The following is a 15792-nucleotide window of genomic DNA, read 5'->3' on the forward strand; positions in this document are numbered from 1 at the left end:
CCCATGGCTTTGAGTGTGCATTAAATACTAATGTCCTTGCTGATGTTTGAAGCCCAGGATGGCTCCGACTCAGACAGATCCTGCTGGCCTGTCTCATCTGCTCTCACAGCCAGACTGCGGAGGCTTGTCACCGTCTACCAGCGCTGCAACCGCAAAGAGCTGCCTCCGCGTGCTGAGATGCTCATGCCTGGTAACCATGGATACTGGCTGCAGGACGAGATGTTCCGGAGAGCCTCCGAGATGGACTCTGTGAACAAAGAAATGCAGAAAAGGTAACGCAGCAGAATGTCCTTTCCAGAGCTGATTGAGGCCAGTCGAAATCCTTGCGCCCAGGTAGATGTCACCACGGCTGGCATGGGGGTCCTTGCTGGGCAGGGAAAGCTGTTCCCATGCACAAGGGAGCCTGGTGGCTCCAGCAGCCAGGCTAGCTGGGGATCAGCCTTCATGGTACTGGTGACATGGTGAAAGGAAGCAAGGAGACAGCTCCCCAGGATCAAATCCAGCATTTGCTGGGCCAGGGATCACCTCCAGCCCCAGCAGAACAGTGCTGCTGAGCAGGGTTGTGTGCTTGGGACACACTGTGGCTGAGGAGTGACACACAAGCACTGTCACAGCCTGTGTGTGCAGCCTTTTTGACCCTCGTGTCTCTCACACCACTGAATTAGGCTCTTGCTCATGGCCTTGGGAGCCCCATGGCATATCCTGGTGGTGCTCTGCTCTCATTCTGTTTGTATCCCAGTAAATGAAAAGATGGTGGGACCCTCCTGGCACTCACCTTTCCCTGCCATGACCTGTTCCTGCTCTTGTCCTGCAGTTTGCACCCTGCTCTGTTCTCCGTGGCCTGTTTGCCCCAGGGCTGCATTTGTCCAGGATACTCTTCACCATCCCTGTCCTGGATCATTCCTTGGAGAGATTCGCACGAGGTGGAAGCTCACAGGGTCCAAACCAGAGTGAAAGTTGGGCTCTAACAGTGCTGTAACTGAGCCCCCCTGAAAGCAGCGTGGTTGCTTTCCTTCAGTGGGGAGGGGCTGGCACCCACTCCAGGAGTCCACAGGGGTCAGCAGAATGTGTGGATACTGCGACCCTTACAGCAATGAACCCCAGTCCCAGTTTCCCTCTGGATGAGAGCTGTGTCTGCAGGACCTTCCTTTCTAATTCCTAGTGTGATTCTCCTGGCAGCTGCTCCAAAACCGATAGGCAGTAACTAGATAGTCCTCTCTGAGCCTCTGCCTGGTGCCTTGCCCACGCTGGGACCAGAATGTATCTCAGTGGTGTTCATGTCTCCTCCATACCCCACAGGTGGACCAGGAGGGAGCAGGCAGATTTCTACCGCACCGTCTCCTCCTTTGGGGTTATCTATGACCAGGAGAAAAAGATCTTTGACTGGACTCAGTTCCGAGCCATCTCTCGACTGGAGAAGAAGACAGATGAAAGCCTGGAGAAGTACTTCTACAGCTTTGTGGCCATGTGCAAGAACGTCTGTGGTCTCCCGCTGTGGAAAGAGGATGGTGAGTGGAAATTTCGTGGTCTGTGGAGGGGTAACAGTAGGTCCACATGGCCATAGGTCAGAAATGGTCCCACTGCTCTTGTGGAGCAGGAGAGCAAGGGAAGGGTTTCAGGGACAGTTGGAGGCAGTCGAGTGCTGCTCCTGGTCCAGCTGCTAAAGTCAAGGCAGTTTACACCCACACGTCCATTTGGTGGCAAATGAATGGAAGGTGCTGAGGCTGGGAAAAGAAGCCTCAACTGCAAACACTCCCCTTGCTCCGAGTACCTCTCATCGATGTGTATAACGTGGCCTTGGCTTTTCTATCCCTGCTGTAGGTCCCCCAGACCCCGACATCTACGTGGAGCCCATCACGGAGGAGCGTGCTGCCAGGACCCTGTATCGCATCGAGCTGCTGCGGAAGGTGCGCGAGCAAGTGCTCAAGTGTCCGCAGCTCCACGAGCGGCTCAAGCTGTGCCGGCCCAGCCTCTACCTGCCTGTGTGGTGGGAGTGTGGCAAACACGACCGGGACCTGCTCATCGGCACCGCCAAGCACGGCCTGAATCGCACCGACTACTACATCATGAATGACCCCCAGCTGTCTTTTTTAGATGCGTACAGGAACTATGCCCAGAACAAAAGAACGGGGCTCCCAGCCCCAGAAACCCTGTGCTGCCTTTACCAGACTAACTCCAAACTCTACAGTTCCCCTCTGTACAGCCAGGTGGACCGGACCTGTGAGTCCCTGGAGAATGAAGCCGAGGGTCAGATGAAGCTGGAAGCTGTAGACAATACAATGTCCCAGGCTGGGGGCAGTCCGCTGGATGCAAACTGTGAAACCTTCATGTCTAAAGTCCAGGACATCATGTCCAGTAACTATGACGAGAGCTCTTTGCCGGACTCGTTGGTGTGCATGATGTACGACGAGAAGGCCTGTAACAGTGAGCAAAGCTCCCTTGCTCGAGACAGCCCAAGTTGCCCAGATGTTGGAAGCAGCGTTGCTAAACTCTCTGAGGGCAAGCTGGAGGGGGACGAGGATCCATCCAGCTACGATGCTGATGCCATGAGAGAGACTCCCTTCCTAGAGGGTTTGCAGGTGGGCTGTGACCGAATGGACAGTCAGAACGAGGAAGCTGAGCCTTCACCTTCTACCCCCGAAAGCGACCCTTCACAGAGCATCCCAGCAGAGCTCTGTGAAGCCCTGCAGCAGAAGGGAGACCTCACCAGCCCTGCGTCAGTGCTGCCTGAGCACGCTGCCATGGAAGGGGTCATAAGCATGGGGCTCTACAGTCCCACTCTTCGTAACTATGAAATCAAGGTTCCTCCTGAGCAGAGGTTCATCAATCTGCTGCAGGAGAAAGGAATGGAGGCAAAGTCAGGGCCAAGTCAGAGCCACAGCGAGGAAGATGAGGAGGAAGAGGAGGATGATGACAACTCTGAGGCAGCAGCAGATGCTGTAGAAATCTTGAGTGCTCCCAGAACCAGGGCTGGCTGTGACCCTGAGGCCAATGAACTGGGGGGTGAGGAGCAGAGCTCTGGCCTCCGCACACCCGAGGACACTTGCCCAGAAGATGTGAATGGCGAGAGAGAGTCCCTGGGGCTGGGGACACCCGAAGGGCTGGGGGAGCCCGGGACAGAAGGCCGGGAGGAGCATGGCTTGGATGAGGAGAGCACCCTGCAGCACTCACCGGGACAGGCTCATGGCCAGGCTTTCAGCCTGCCTGCCCCAATGCTGGGGCGCCCAGGGGCAGAGCACCCCCGTGCTGGGGTGGAAGCCTGGGGCCGAGGGGCTGAGGGGCAGGCAGGCTACAGAGATGCCCTGCACCCTGAGCCCCAGGGGGTGAAGCAAGAAGAGCATGATGGGGAGAAAGCCAGCAGCAGCCAGAGTCAAGGTATGCTCCTAAGAGCTCCCTCTGTTAATCAGTCACCTCTGGGGTGGGAGGGACCTGCTGACCTCCCAGCAGAGCCACAGCCTTGGGGGTGCTGAGCCCCCAGGGGCTCACTCTAGCTGGTGTGACTGGGGAACAAAGGGTTGTGGCTGTGTTTGCCACAGCCACCCACTGTTAGCCCCAGCAGCCCCTCTGCCATGAGCATCCCATGGACCGTAGGACACCCTTCCCTTCCTGGCACAGGACAGTGCCTGAAAGCACTTGCTTTCAGAAAAGAAAGCTGCCTGTGGGAGCCTGTGGTATGGGGATGGTGGCCACTGCAGCAGAGTCCTCCCAGACTCAGCCCACGGGAATGTTTGCCCTTCCTGAGCAGTGCGGGCTGCCTGCCATGAGCCAGGGCTGATGCATTTCTTGGTGGCTGGCTGGGAAAAGGGACCCTTGTGGAACCAGCTGGGTGCTGGGGTGGGAAAGGGTGAAGAGTTGCTCTTGCCTCAGTAGGGCAAGAGAGGCAGGGTGGTGATGATCTCTGTTCTCTGTTGGTCCCTCAGATGGTTCAGAGAAGTACATGGAGGAAGAGAGCAAGAGTTCTGCTTCTGTCCTGCCCGGGGAGATTGATGACCTTCAGGATGCCCGGGCACCGACCATAGCCCAGCTGCTGCAGGAGAAGACACTTTACTCCTTCTCTGAGTGGCCTAAAGTGAGTTTAAAATCAACACTGTGTGTATTGCAAGTGTTACTGCGTGGTCCTGGCCAGCAGTAGCTCACACACCTCCAGCTCTGCCTCCTGGTCCTCCCCATATGTCTCCCCATGGATGCTCTAACAGGGGTGCTCTTCCCAAGAACCCATTTGGGACATGCCTTCCCCAAAGCAGTTTTCTGCCAGGCTGAGGTCATGTCAACTGAGTTTGTCTTTAATCCTGAGTCACTCATTCAGATCCTAGCCTGCCACCATCCAATTCTGTTTGCAGGACCGTGTGATCATCAACCGCATAGACAACATCTGCCATGCCATCCTGAAGGGCAAGTGGCCTTCCTCCAGCCAGCAGTTTGAAACACCGACCCTGCTGACAGCTCCAGCGGTACCCAGCAATGCCGGCAGCAGGAACAGTTTTGCTGAGTCAGAAGCCTCTGACCCCAGCTTCAATAATGGGGTGTTAATCTCACAGGTACAAAAGGTATGGGGGGGGCATTGGGCAGGGACAGGCTTGGGACTTTGGGGTGAAGAATTGCCTAGAAATGGTCAAGAGTTTTCCAAGAGGGATCTGGGTTCTCCCTGCCTTTTGGTGCCACTTGCGCTGTATAACACGTGGCTTGAGCCACTTGGTCCTCTTCATTGGGAGCTCCTGGTAAGCTTCCTGTGCTCTCAGTCCCCTGTGAGCCCTGCTTCCCTCCTGGGAAGACAGCTGTTCTGTAGCTGTAGAAGTGCTTCCAGAGTCAGTGCCAGAGCCCACAGCATGATCAGGGGAAAAAGGAGACACTGCCCTGGTGTCCCAAAACAGTAGGTGCACAAGAAGGCACTGCCACATTAATCACCAGCTCCCATCTCCTCTTGCTGTTGGACACCATGAAAAGAGAAGCTGCTGGCCTGGAACCCAGCCTGGAGCACCCAGGGTTCCAGCACTGTAGGGGATCAAAGTGTATGTGAGGGTGTTCCTGCACCATCCCCACAGAGGGAAAGAGAGGTTGATGTGCCCAGGGAAGGGCATCCTTCAGGGTTTCTGCAGAGGCAGAAGAGCCTGACTTAGCTCAGTGTTAAGAGCTGTGATCCCTGGGCAGTGTGTGAGCAGCTGTAACCATCTTTGTGGCTTTGATACACACAGGAAGGCTTCCTGACCCCTGCCTTTGCAAAGGATGAGCGGAAGCACAGGAGGCCCTATGAATTTGAGATGGAGAGAGATGCCAAACAGAGGAGCTTGGAGCAGCTGACAGCAGCCCATGTTCATCCACCCATTGTGCTGAACGGCTGGCGCGACACAGCAGTGGACTTGTCCAGAGCCTCTGACGGGTCCCCGGGGAACTCCTCTCCTTTCCCCCTGAATACAAACATGACCAAGCTGGGGACTGTGAACACCCTTCAGGGTTCCCTGGGCATGGACTTGTCTGGCATCCTCCAGGCAGGGTTAATCCATCCTGTCACGGGACAAATAGTGAATGGCAGCCTCCGGAGAGATGATGCTGCCATGAGGAGGAGACGGGGCAGGAGAAAAAATGTAGAAGGGATGGACCTCATCTTCTTGAAGGAGAGGCCTCTTCCAACCAGGCTGCAGGTGGGTTGATGCTCCCCCCTTCTCACGTGGATTCAGCACGATTTGTCTCATAGTCCAGTGCTCCCCTACAAGCTCTGCTGCCCACAACAGTGCAGGACTTCCTCCAGGACAGCTTGGCTTGTGCTGGAGCAGGCAAGAGCAGATATCAGTTCAGGGAGGAAGGGAAGTTTTCCTTCTGCCTTGCAGCACTCTGGAGTGTTTGAGTCCTGCTAAGTGTTACCAAAAGCAGCTGCCCCACTTCAGGGAGTGTCTAGGATTAGAGAACATGAGGAAGGGTCCTTGACTGCATTGGACATATGGCCAAGAGCCTGCTGTGTCCTTTCCCCTTCTACTCTGGGATCCGCTCAAAGAAGAATGGGGCTCTGGGTGCAAGACCAGTCCCTCTAGACCAATTTTATAAGTGATCTGGTTGGTCTTCCTGGTGATTAGGGTGTTTCAAGGTGAGTTCAGAAGCATCTCCCAGTTCTCTTTGCCTTTCATGCCACCAGTGCTGGGGACAGAGCGCAAGTGTAATGTGGTGGTGATGCTTGAAGGAACAGGTGCTGGGGAATATGTGGATTAATCTATGTGACAGGAGCAGATCTCTTCTTATTGGGTCTGTGTGCATCACCACATGCTGCTGATGGGCTCCCTCTGCTCTTCCCTCCACACCAGGATGTTCAGGAAGACCAGCCGCAGCCCCCTCAGAACAGTCCCCTCCCCGATGGGCCGGTTGCTGCTACCTCAACTCCACAGCCAGTCCCAGCTGCAGGCAGCCAAGCAGAGAAGGCTGTCCCGAATAAGAGTCTCCTCGACTGGCTCCGTCAGCAGTCCGACTACACACTCGAAGTTCCTGGCTTTGGCACAGTAAGGGTGGCCCTCGGTGGCACGTGTGTGTGTGTCTGTCCTGTGTGCTGCCCTGTGCGTTAGCTCTTCTGTGGTTGTCCTAAGTTCAGGGCTTTTTCCCTATACCGTGGCTCGTGGTGTTCATCAGGGCTGTCTGCAGGACTTTACTGCAGTGAAAGGCACTTGCTGAGCTGCATTATTCTGCCCCACCTCCAATGCATCCATCTGCCTAATACACTATTAGGCCAGTGTCTTCCAGAAGTGCCAAGGTGGGGAGAAAAATGGCAAGAGAGATTTGGGATGCTCAAGGTCTGTCGGCGTTGCTCCCTCTGCCTCATTTTAGGCAGTGCTGTTGTATTAAACAAGGTTCCCAGACAAAAGGAAACTTCTTCATATTAAAAACTGGACTGAGTGGCTGTGTTGCTGGCTGCAAAGGTTGCATGGCTGTGGGTGCTGTAAGAAAGTGGGGTGCAAAGTCTGTCTGGTTCTTCTTATTGTTTCATAAGCATCTGCCTCTTGGTTTTATAGGTTGGTTTGCTCCAGGTTTCAGCTTATTTAGCCTATTAGACCATGTGGTAGGCAGAGTACACGCTGTAAAACAGAGTAGGAACTGTAATAATACATAAAAGACTGCATCTTGGTCCTGGAGGATTGTATGCCTGAGGCAGGGATTCCCTGAAGCTTGGAGTACATGCAAGCCTGTAGTGATTTGGAGCTCATTAGAGATAAGAGATGAGGAGACCAGTGTTTGCTCGGGCAGAATGGCCCTTGCTTTTCAAAGTCTGGAGACATGGGCAGCTCTGTGCCCAAGGCCAGGCTCCCAGGAGCACTGCAAGGAGGAGTCAGATGGTGGTGGTGCATTTCCATCATCCTGCCTTCCATGGGGACTTAGTGGAGCTCACCCAGTCTGGCTGTGCTACTGGTGAACCTCTTGTCCCCAGCAAGGCCTCAGTGTCGTCTCTCCAGGTGGGATTGATTGGAAGCTGCTCTGGGGCACTGCAGCAGCTCAGCTTGTTGAAGGACAGACCACGCTCGGGGGCTTTTCTTTGACTCTCAGGAATGAGAGCCTGCAGTAGTTCATTATAATGCCTCATTCCCACAGGCGCGTTGATGCTGGGACTCAGTGTAGGTAGGGGATATGCAACAACTCAGCTCTAACTCTGTACATTGTGGTCCTGAAGGGCTCTGATCCCAAAGAGACACGGTGCAGCCTCTCTGCTGTGGGAACAGCTGAAATAGGAGTAAACCAAAGAACAGATGAGCAGATGTCAGACTGACACGAGATGGCACACGCAGACCTATTCTCTCTTTCTTTCCTAGCTGTGGTTAGCGCTGTGTTTACAGATGCACATATATCAATTGGCAGTTGTAGGACTGGAGGGGAATTAGAAAGGGCTGGAGCAGTCCAAGTGGGGTACACAAAAACCCCTTTACATGTACAAAAATCCATAGTGCTCATTTGGGAGCTGGCCCTGTGGCAGAGACCAGCCTGTGCCGCTTCCGCTGCTCCCGGCCAAGGCTGCAGGGACCCTCTGTCCCTCAGGAGCTCATCCATGCTGCAGTCCTGCAGGGCTTGTGGCCGCCCAGGCTCATGAAGCCATCCAGTCTCATTAACGTTGTCTTGTTTGCACTCCAGAGTTTTTCAGACAAGCCCAAGCAGAGGAGGCAACGCTGCAAGGACCCCAGCAAATTGGACATTAGCTCACTCTCGGGAGAGGAGCGGGTGCCTGTGGTACATAAGGGTACCGGACGGCGGGTAAGCGAAGGCCTGTTCTGTGCTCTGCCCTTGGTAACTTGCGATGCTTAGCACACCCTGAGCTCACCTGGGGGAGATTAATCCAGAGGAGCCTATGGAAAGGACAAGCACGTCACTGATCTACACTGTCCTGTGATGTGTGTGCCCAAGGGGACACAAACCTGAACAATGAGTGACTTTCTGTGTAAAGGGAAGTCTTGAGCGTTCACCCTTGCCAGGGCACACAGACCCCGCAGTGGCAAAGGGATTCAGCCTTTGGCTTTAAAGCCACCATCAGCACAGCCCTGGTGTGTGCTGGTGCTTTGTGTTCCAGATTTGATTGTTCCCCTTGGATTCACTGCAGTACGCTACAAATTGTAATACTGCCATGCAGATGTCTTTAGTTTGTTCCTCCTTACGAGGTGCAGGCAGAGCACACCAATACCCACCCAAGGGCTGCACATGCAGGAAGTGGAGGGTTTAAAGGGCTTTTTCTTGCTTACTGAGCAAAGAGCATGGATTTACTTGTCTGCCGTTTACTCCCCAGTGCACTGATGCTCGCCTCTCTGAATGAGAAGGGATGTTCAGGGATACTTTCCACCAAATTTAGTTCTTAAACACGCCCAGGACTGCAGTAGGTCAGAAGGTGATGTGACGTTAATCACATCTAAACCCAAAACTAAAGAGTGAGGCAGAAAGAGGCTGTTCCAGCCATGTCTGTGTTCCCCTCTGTTACACCCATAATGGCCGTTGGAGACCTGGGTGAATGGGTGGGTTTGTCTGGCTCTGAGCGTGTCTTTTAGAGAAGCTCTGCCCCCATCACTTGCTCATGGGGAGGACGATGGGATGGGCCACAGAGGCTGAACTTGCCCTCTCTCCCTTGAACAGTGTGTCTGGAGGCAGCAGGCGCATACCGAGTCCTGCAAAGATGTGTAGCAAGGGAAGAGCCTCTCCCCCAGCCAAATTGCAGCCCAAAACAAGGAGCTAGGGGAAGTGTAATCATATTTCTTGTATTATTTTACATAACTCTTTCTGCAATAGAGGTCATCCTTGTGCTGTGTTTTATAGTTAGGGGGAGCCACGGCACCAGCATTGAAGGAATTGCCAAGGTGGCTTGATGCAAACTTGGAGTATGCTGTTGCAGCTGACTGGGCTGACATTGTTAAGCTTTCAGTAAGTTAGAGCTTTTGGAGAAATCTGTATCATGTCATCTTTTCTTTCCCCTCCCCATCCCCACAACCTTTCTCCAGTGAGGAGCTGGGAGCTGGGAGGGGAGAGCTGCAGGGCCGGCAGCACCGGGACCACTCGCATGGCAGAGAGGGAGGTTGGGCACTTGCCGCAGCTCAACAGCGTGGCCAGAGGATGGAGGAGAGCAGGGGTTCAATGCCCTGGGAACGGGGCTCAGCACCACAGGGTGGCTGTCCAGAAAGGCTCGGGATGCTTAGCAATAGCAGGGGCAATAGAAATGCCCCAGGAGCAGTAATGCGGGTGCTGGATGTCAGGGAGTGGACAAAACACATCCTCATGGGTCAAATTTTCAAAACTACCCTCAGCAAAGGCTTTTCACCAGCTCCTGCAAACTGCCTGTGCAGCCCTGGGCCTGGTCACCAGGCCTGAAGGCTCAGGCATTGGCAGGGAGAGGGGCAGGATGGAGATGAGCCTCGCCGCGTTCATTCACGCTGTTTGTCACGCCAGTCCCTGCCCCAGTGTGTGGCAGAGGAGGAAGAGGAGAGCTGTCCCCTCCGGCACATGGCTGTTGCTGGATCTCCCTTCCCCACCCTGCGGGCTGGCCTTACCCAGACTTTTCCCTGTGCTCCCTCTCTCCTGTTCCCTGGTTTTGGGGCTGCCGTGGTTTGTGTGATGCCCTTGCAGGGGGATGGAAGGGGAATCAATTGGCTTACGAGGTTTGTACTGCTCTCAAAATCACTTTTAATTAGCGCTGGAGATTTGGCATGGTCTGTCCCACTCCCCAGGGAACAGCTCCCCGTCCAGGCAGCCGGACTTGTGTGAGCTGGCAGCTCTTCCTCACCCTCATTCACAGGGAATGGTCTGTTTGCTGATAGGAATAGCTGTGTGCCTGGCCACCACCCCGGGCACCCGCTGCATGCCCGTGAGCATTCGCACCCCTGAGCCCCATCCGCACTTTGCTTCGGGCGAGTGCAGTGTGCATCCATCCCGGCACATGCATGCAGAGGGACATCCGGCTGCTCTGGATGCTTGGGCAGGCAGGAGCATGGGGTTGGCTGCCCCATGGAGCCCAGGCACAGTGGTGGCCACATGCTGGTTCTCCCATGTGCCAGTGGGAGCAGAGCAGAAGATTCTCCCTCTTTGGGCAGTAGACGTGCAGCCTGCAGGGTCATCCGATTCCAGGCTCTGCACTGCAGGTGTCAATGGGAACTACTTTTCCTACCTAAATCTATTATTGGAAATGGCTCAAAGAACGGCAGTGTTGAAACTCAAGGGAGCCACAAAGGGAAATGTCTAAATGTGTGTGATAAGAATGCTGAAAATGGAGTTTGAAGCTGCTCTGTGTTACTGGACAGTCTCGCCTGGTTGTGGCCGCTGGGTTTTGTTGCTGCCTCTGAATGCTCAGAATAACCTTCCTGGTGTCTCAGGCAATCTCTGGCTGGGACCTCCTCAGACAGCATGACGCCTCTCTGCGAGTCATCCCATGCAGCTTTGCTGTACTGCAGAGCATTGAAAATTTGGCCCTTCACATCTAAAAGACAGGATTGTTGACCTGTTGCTGAAGCCCTGATTAAAGCTGGGAAGGGAGCTAAGCTGCCCCGGCACTTCTCATGCTGCAAGCAGCTGATGCTGAGGCCTCGGCTGAAAATACAGGGTACAAATGTGCTTCCTCCTTTCCTCCCTGTGCACTTTAATGGTGCAGTATCACACCAGGGCAGAGCGAGGGTGTTTTGCAGCATTTGGCAGCATCCCTTGGGGTAAAGTTGTGTGTGCCTCTCAAATTCCATGTCATGTAGGCAAATACTTCTGTGCTGACACCATCTGGGGTGCAGATGCAAGCACAGAGAAGCCAGGCTTCCTTTGGTGCCGTAATAACCATCAGGTCTTTTCTGTTGTGTGTGTTTCGTTCTCAGGGCTACTTGCCGGAAAGCAAGTTCAATCGCATCCTGACCGAGCCTGTGCTCCGGGACACGGGGCCCCGCCGCAGGGGGAGAAGGCCCCGAAGCGACCTCATTAAAGGCCCTGGCGTCGTAGCAGATTCTTCCTCTGGAATGGGACCATTGTTCATGAACGGACTGATTGCTGGGATGGATCTGGTAGGACTTCAGAACATGAGAAACATGCAAGGGATCCCCCTGACTGGGCTGGTTGGGTTTCCTGCTGGATTTGCAGCAGTGCCTGCCGGCGAGGACGTGAAGAGCACCCTGAGTATGTTGCCCATGATGCTGCCGGGCATGGCTACTGTGCCCCAGATGTTTGGCGTTGGAGGACTCCTCAACCCCCCCATGACAACTACTTGTACTGCGACCGCTCCGACTTCGTTAACAAGCACAACGAAAAGTGGTACAGCCAACGCAGAGAAAGCTTCTGAGGATAAACCGAGTAGCCAGGATGTGAAAAAAGAAACTCTCTCGGAAGAGAAGCCTGGTCCTAGTTCGTTTTCTAATCAGACAGAATCCGCAATAACTACCAGTAGTCCTGTAGCTTTTAACCCGTTCCTTATCCCAGGGATGTCTCCTGGACTGATCTATCCCTCGATGTTTCTTTCCCCTGGCATCGGCATGGCGCTGCCCGGCATACAGCAGACCAGGCACTCGGAGGCAGCCAACCTGGAAAGCCAGAAACGGAAGAGAAAGAAAGCGAAAGGGGAGACGGCAAACCCAGAGCCAGAGACTGTCCCACTGCCGGAAAAGGAAGCTGCAAACAGTCAAAACTGTACGGAGCAGACACCACCGTCCTCGGCAGAGAAGGAGCAGGAGGGACCAGCGGAGCCGGAGCGCGAAGCGGCTCGCGATCCCAATTAGAACTTTTTGTTTCTCAATGAAAAAAAAACACAAAAAGATTGTGGCTTGTGAGTTTCTTATCCCATAAACTCTTTGTTACTTCCCCTCCCGCCCCACCTTCATAAACCTGTGTTTCCATGAGTAATATTATCTACCTAATTCCCTGTCAGAAAAAAAGAAACCTCTGGTGACATACTACATGTTAATAGTTGCAGGGTCTTGCCACTTTATTAGATAAACAGTGTTGTCTAGCTAGTATGGGAGGCACCGAATTCTCATTCTGTTTTTCCAGTCGTTCATCCCAGCCGACGATAGCAAATCCAGTACTCGGTCACACACAGCCCCCCCCCTTCCCCCCGAAATTGCTCACTCCTTTGAGAAGAAAAAGCAGCAAAAGAAAAGTCTTTACCTCTTGGTCTACACGCAGACAAGGGTATTTCTGTCTACAGCGACACTGAACGAAAAAGCCTGTATTTGGGGGTAAAAAGCACAGCTATAGTAAGTGCTAATGTGTATTTTTTTGATTTAAAGTATTTCCCTATTTTATCATGGTTACTAGAATAGTAGTATAGACAGAAGTATATAACTAATGATTGAAAATGCATATATTCATTTCTTTGAAAGGAAAAAAAATAAGCATAACTGGTAGTGATCTAATTTCTTTATCATGCCCCCACCTCAAAGGTTTGGAGACAAACTGCAGCGAGTGAAAATAATGACCTAGACATTCTTTTGTACTTCTTAAAACCAAAGTTTGGTTTTGCATTAAGTGGAGTTTAGTTGCCCTTTCCTCGAGAGCTCCAAGAACTTTTCAGCTTGAGCTGGAAAGGTTTTGCACATCTTGCATGACTTTTTTGGGATTACTGTACCTGTAGCTACCGGTTTCTTCATCGTTCTGCTCGTCTTCAGTTCTCCTCTATGGCGTTAGTTCTCATCTATGGCATTAGAAGTGCTGTAAAGGTGTTTTTTTTCCAGCCGTGAACAGGCCACACTGATTTTAATGCTCGTATATGAACATTATATATACGTTGGTGGAGGCTTTCTGAGTTTTTATATTTCCCACTCCTTACCCTAGAAGCAACGTCCCTTCAGCAGACGAGGAGCAGGCTGTAGGCCAGCTTTCCTCTGTGGGGAGTCCTCTAAGGACTGTCGAGACTTCCATAGCTCAAGTTTCTTCTTTTCTAGCATTAGACTGTGAAGAGATGACCTTGGCTTCTTCTTTCCATTCCGTTTGCTGTTGAACAGTATTTCCTAGTCCCCCCGCCCTCCACTGGCAAATGATTATGTCTGCATTTTAAACGGACAGATTTTAATGCCGTCAGCCCCCCGCAGCTCTGGGTACTGAGACTCTGCCACAAGCAACTTCTCCTTCCCCTTCACTCCTCGTGTAGTTCTTCTTTCACTTGGGCTTGTTCCTATTTGCAGCTCATGGTTTGAGACTTGAAACAAAGCCGCAGTGGTGCAGCGTGAGATGAAAGGCAGGCTGGTGAGGGAGTTGGGAGTGTGCTAGTAATCGGTTCCACACTTGGTTGTCACAATTTACTGTATTTTTTACTTATTTTCTGTTACAGTTTTGCTAATTTATCAGATGGTCCAAATGTTTTGACATAACTATTTCAGTTTGCATTATTTATTTATGATGCTTTTTGTCATTGTCTTTTATACATTTGGGATTATAAATTATGTACATGTTAAAATTAGCATCTCAAAGAAGTCTGTTACCCATGGTCTAAAAAGCATTTGGTTTCTATTTTCACGGAATTTATTCCCAGTTTTCTGGATTGGATGATTTTAAGTATGTAACCAATCATAATGCAACCCCCCCACACCCCCCTGATAATTAAATGTGTTCTATTTAATAACATCCTTGTAGCATAGATACTGTATCACTATCGACAGATTTCTTAGAAATGCTGCTATCTCTATTTAACTAACATTTTGTTCAGTTTTGCCTCCAGTGGAAGCAGAAAGGGTTTTTTCAGCTGTTAAATCCAAAATCAATATAATTTATTTATGTAAAAAAAAATAATCACAATTGATATATTTTTGAACCTTTTAAGTACTAACTTTCTTTTTATTCAGTAGAAGAACATGTACTTGCCCTAAATCCTTAAAATACAAATGCTATAAAACTTCATATATCTTCAAAGCCTTACTGTGAATGGATACAGCAATCTCTTCAGAGTCCATTTCTTGTTACGGGATGGTTTTCCCAGGGTTACACGCGTTAAGGAACAGGGTTTAAAGTGACATTTATTTAATTAGCCAGCATGCTCTATACCTTGTTCTTCCTTATCAGACATGTATGCTACGTCTCTGGGTGTTCAGGCTTCTCTTTGACTGCTGCTTTGTGACCCTTTCGCAACCTGATATACTCTGTGGATTATTTAGACTGTAAGGCCTAAGTGGCTTCTTCTTCTTTTCCATCATTTCCAAAACCAAATGCCAAATCCTCACCGGTTTTCATGGCTACTCACACAAAACATAACATCCTTCACCAAATGTGCTAACAAAATAAACTGTCTGTGCTCTTGAACATGGATAAAAAGAGAAAAAAAACAAGGTTTAAAAGTCAGATTTTTATTTTTTTAATTTAGTGACTAGATGATGCTTATCTGTCAGACTTGGCAGAGCCTTGCTACAGATGTATATAATCTTTTTTCCAGCAAATATATGTGAATGTTTAATTCACCTGACTCAGTGATAAACGTGACTTGCCTTTTTCTCAGCACGAATCCATTGAGCAGCTGTTGAACCCAGTGGAATTCTTCCATTCTCGTGCATGTGAGATGTGATTTGCTCCAGGGAAGGGCTGTTTGCAGCTGGCTCATGGCTTTCCCTGCCATGGAATGAGGTTATACGGGGATAATCTCCTTCTGCGGCCAGCAGCACTCACTCACCCAGCACTGGGGGGGTTAACTCAATGTGTGTGGGGTCAGTCACTGCCCCCCGTGGGCTGTTTGACCAATGGAGCAGCACAAGCTCCACCACGGAGCACAACAGCTCTACTGACCTGCTTCATCTGGATGATGGGCAGAGGACCAGGGACCAGGCATGAGACTCCTCCCCATGCCAGTTAGTCCTGGCACTTAGGTGGCACCTCGCAGCAGAAGAGGTGCTCAGTTCCTCCATGCCTTGTAAAATCCTAAGAGGTGCCAAATAAATGCTTGTCATAAGCAAGGATCTCGTGCTCTAGAAGAGTAGGTGTTAATTCGGGTTTTGAGATGAATAAATGCATGCACAGGAAAAGCTTTAAGCTCCAGGAAAAAAGGCACAGAGGGAAAAACAAGGGTCTTTGCTTGCTCCTCCTGCCCTTGCCTGAATACCTTGTTCTGGCATTTTGCTGCTGCTTTTATTTGGACGGAGGAGCAGGAAAGTACTGGCAGAAGAGACATCTTGGATGGGGACAGAGGAGGCAAAACGATGGTGTGAACTCTCCAGTTCCTCAGACTCCCTTTAAGTTCACTGCAGCCTTCCCCCCCAGCATCGGGAATGCAGGCTATCTGCTCGATGGATCTGCAGCCCCAGGTACAGAGGAGCAGTTGTGCTGGTGTTGATGTGCTGTGTCTCATCAGAGGAGTGTGTTGCCCACTTTCTAGTAGGAGGTGAGTGGACCTGGTGG

At 51.6% G+C, this 15792-nt stretch overlaps 1 protein-coding gene across 11 annotated transcripts in view; it reads left to right on the forward strand.

The window, feature by feature from the left end:
* CHD6 (chromodomain helicase DNA binding protein 6) overlaps window positions 1-14866 on the forward strand; it is a 69830-nt gene extending 54964 nt beyond the window's left edge. For 6 of the 11 annotated variants that reach the window (XM_057399938.1, XM_057399942.1, XM_057399944.1 and 3 more), the window contains 10 exons: window positions 53-272; window positions 1300-1508; window positions 1822-3375; window positions 3921-4069; window positions 4341-4547; window positions 5193-5639; window positions 6294-6485; window positions 8101-8220; window positions 9268-9372; window positions 11301-14866. In XM_057399938.1, coding sequence (XP_057255921.1) covers window positions 53-272; window positions 1300-1508; window positions 1822-3375; window positions 3921-4069; window positions 4341-4547; window positions 5193-5639; window positions 6294-6485; window positions 8101-8220; window positions 9268-9372; window positions 11301-12191 — 4094 coding nt within the window. In that variant the 3' untranslated portion in view covers window positions 12192-14866. The remainder of the gene's footprint in view (window positions 1-52; window positions 273-1299; window positions 1509-1821; window positions 3376-3920; window positions 4070-4340; window positions 4548-5192; window positions 5640-6293; window positions 6486-8100; window positions 8221-9267; window positions 9373-11300) is intronic. The other 5 variants (XM_057399945.1, XM_057399949.1, XM_057399941.1 and 2 more) reach the window with 4 other exon arrangements.
* The last annotated feature ends 926 nt before the right edge of the window (window positions 14867-15792 follow it).

The sequence above is a fragment of the Pezoporus wallicus genome, unplaced genomic scaffold (assembly GCF_028554395.1).
Source record: "Pezoporus wallicus isolate ANWC-B61680 ecotype Strahan unplaced genomic scaffold, APGP_CSIRO_Pwel_v1 contig_13267, whole genome shotgun sequence".
NCBI classification, from domain to species: domain Eukaryota; kingdom Metazoa; phylum Chordata; class Aves; order Psittaciformes; family Psittacidae; genus Pezoporus; species Pezoporus wallicus.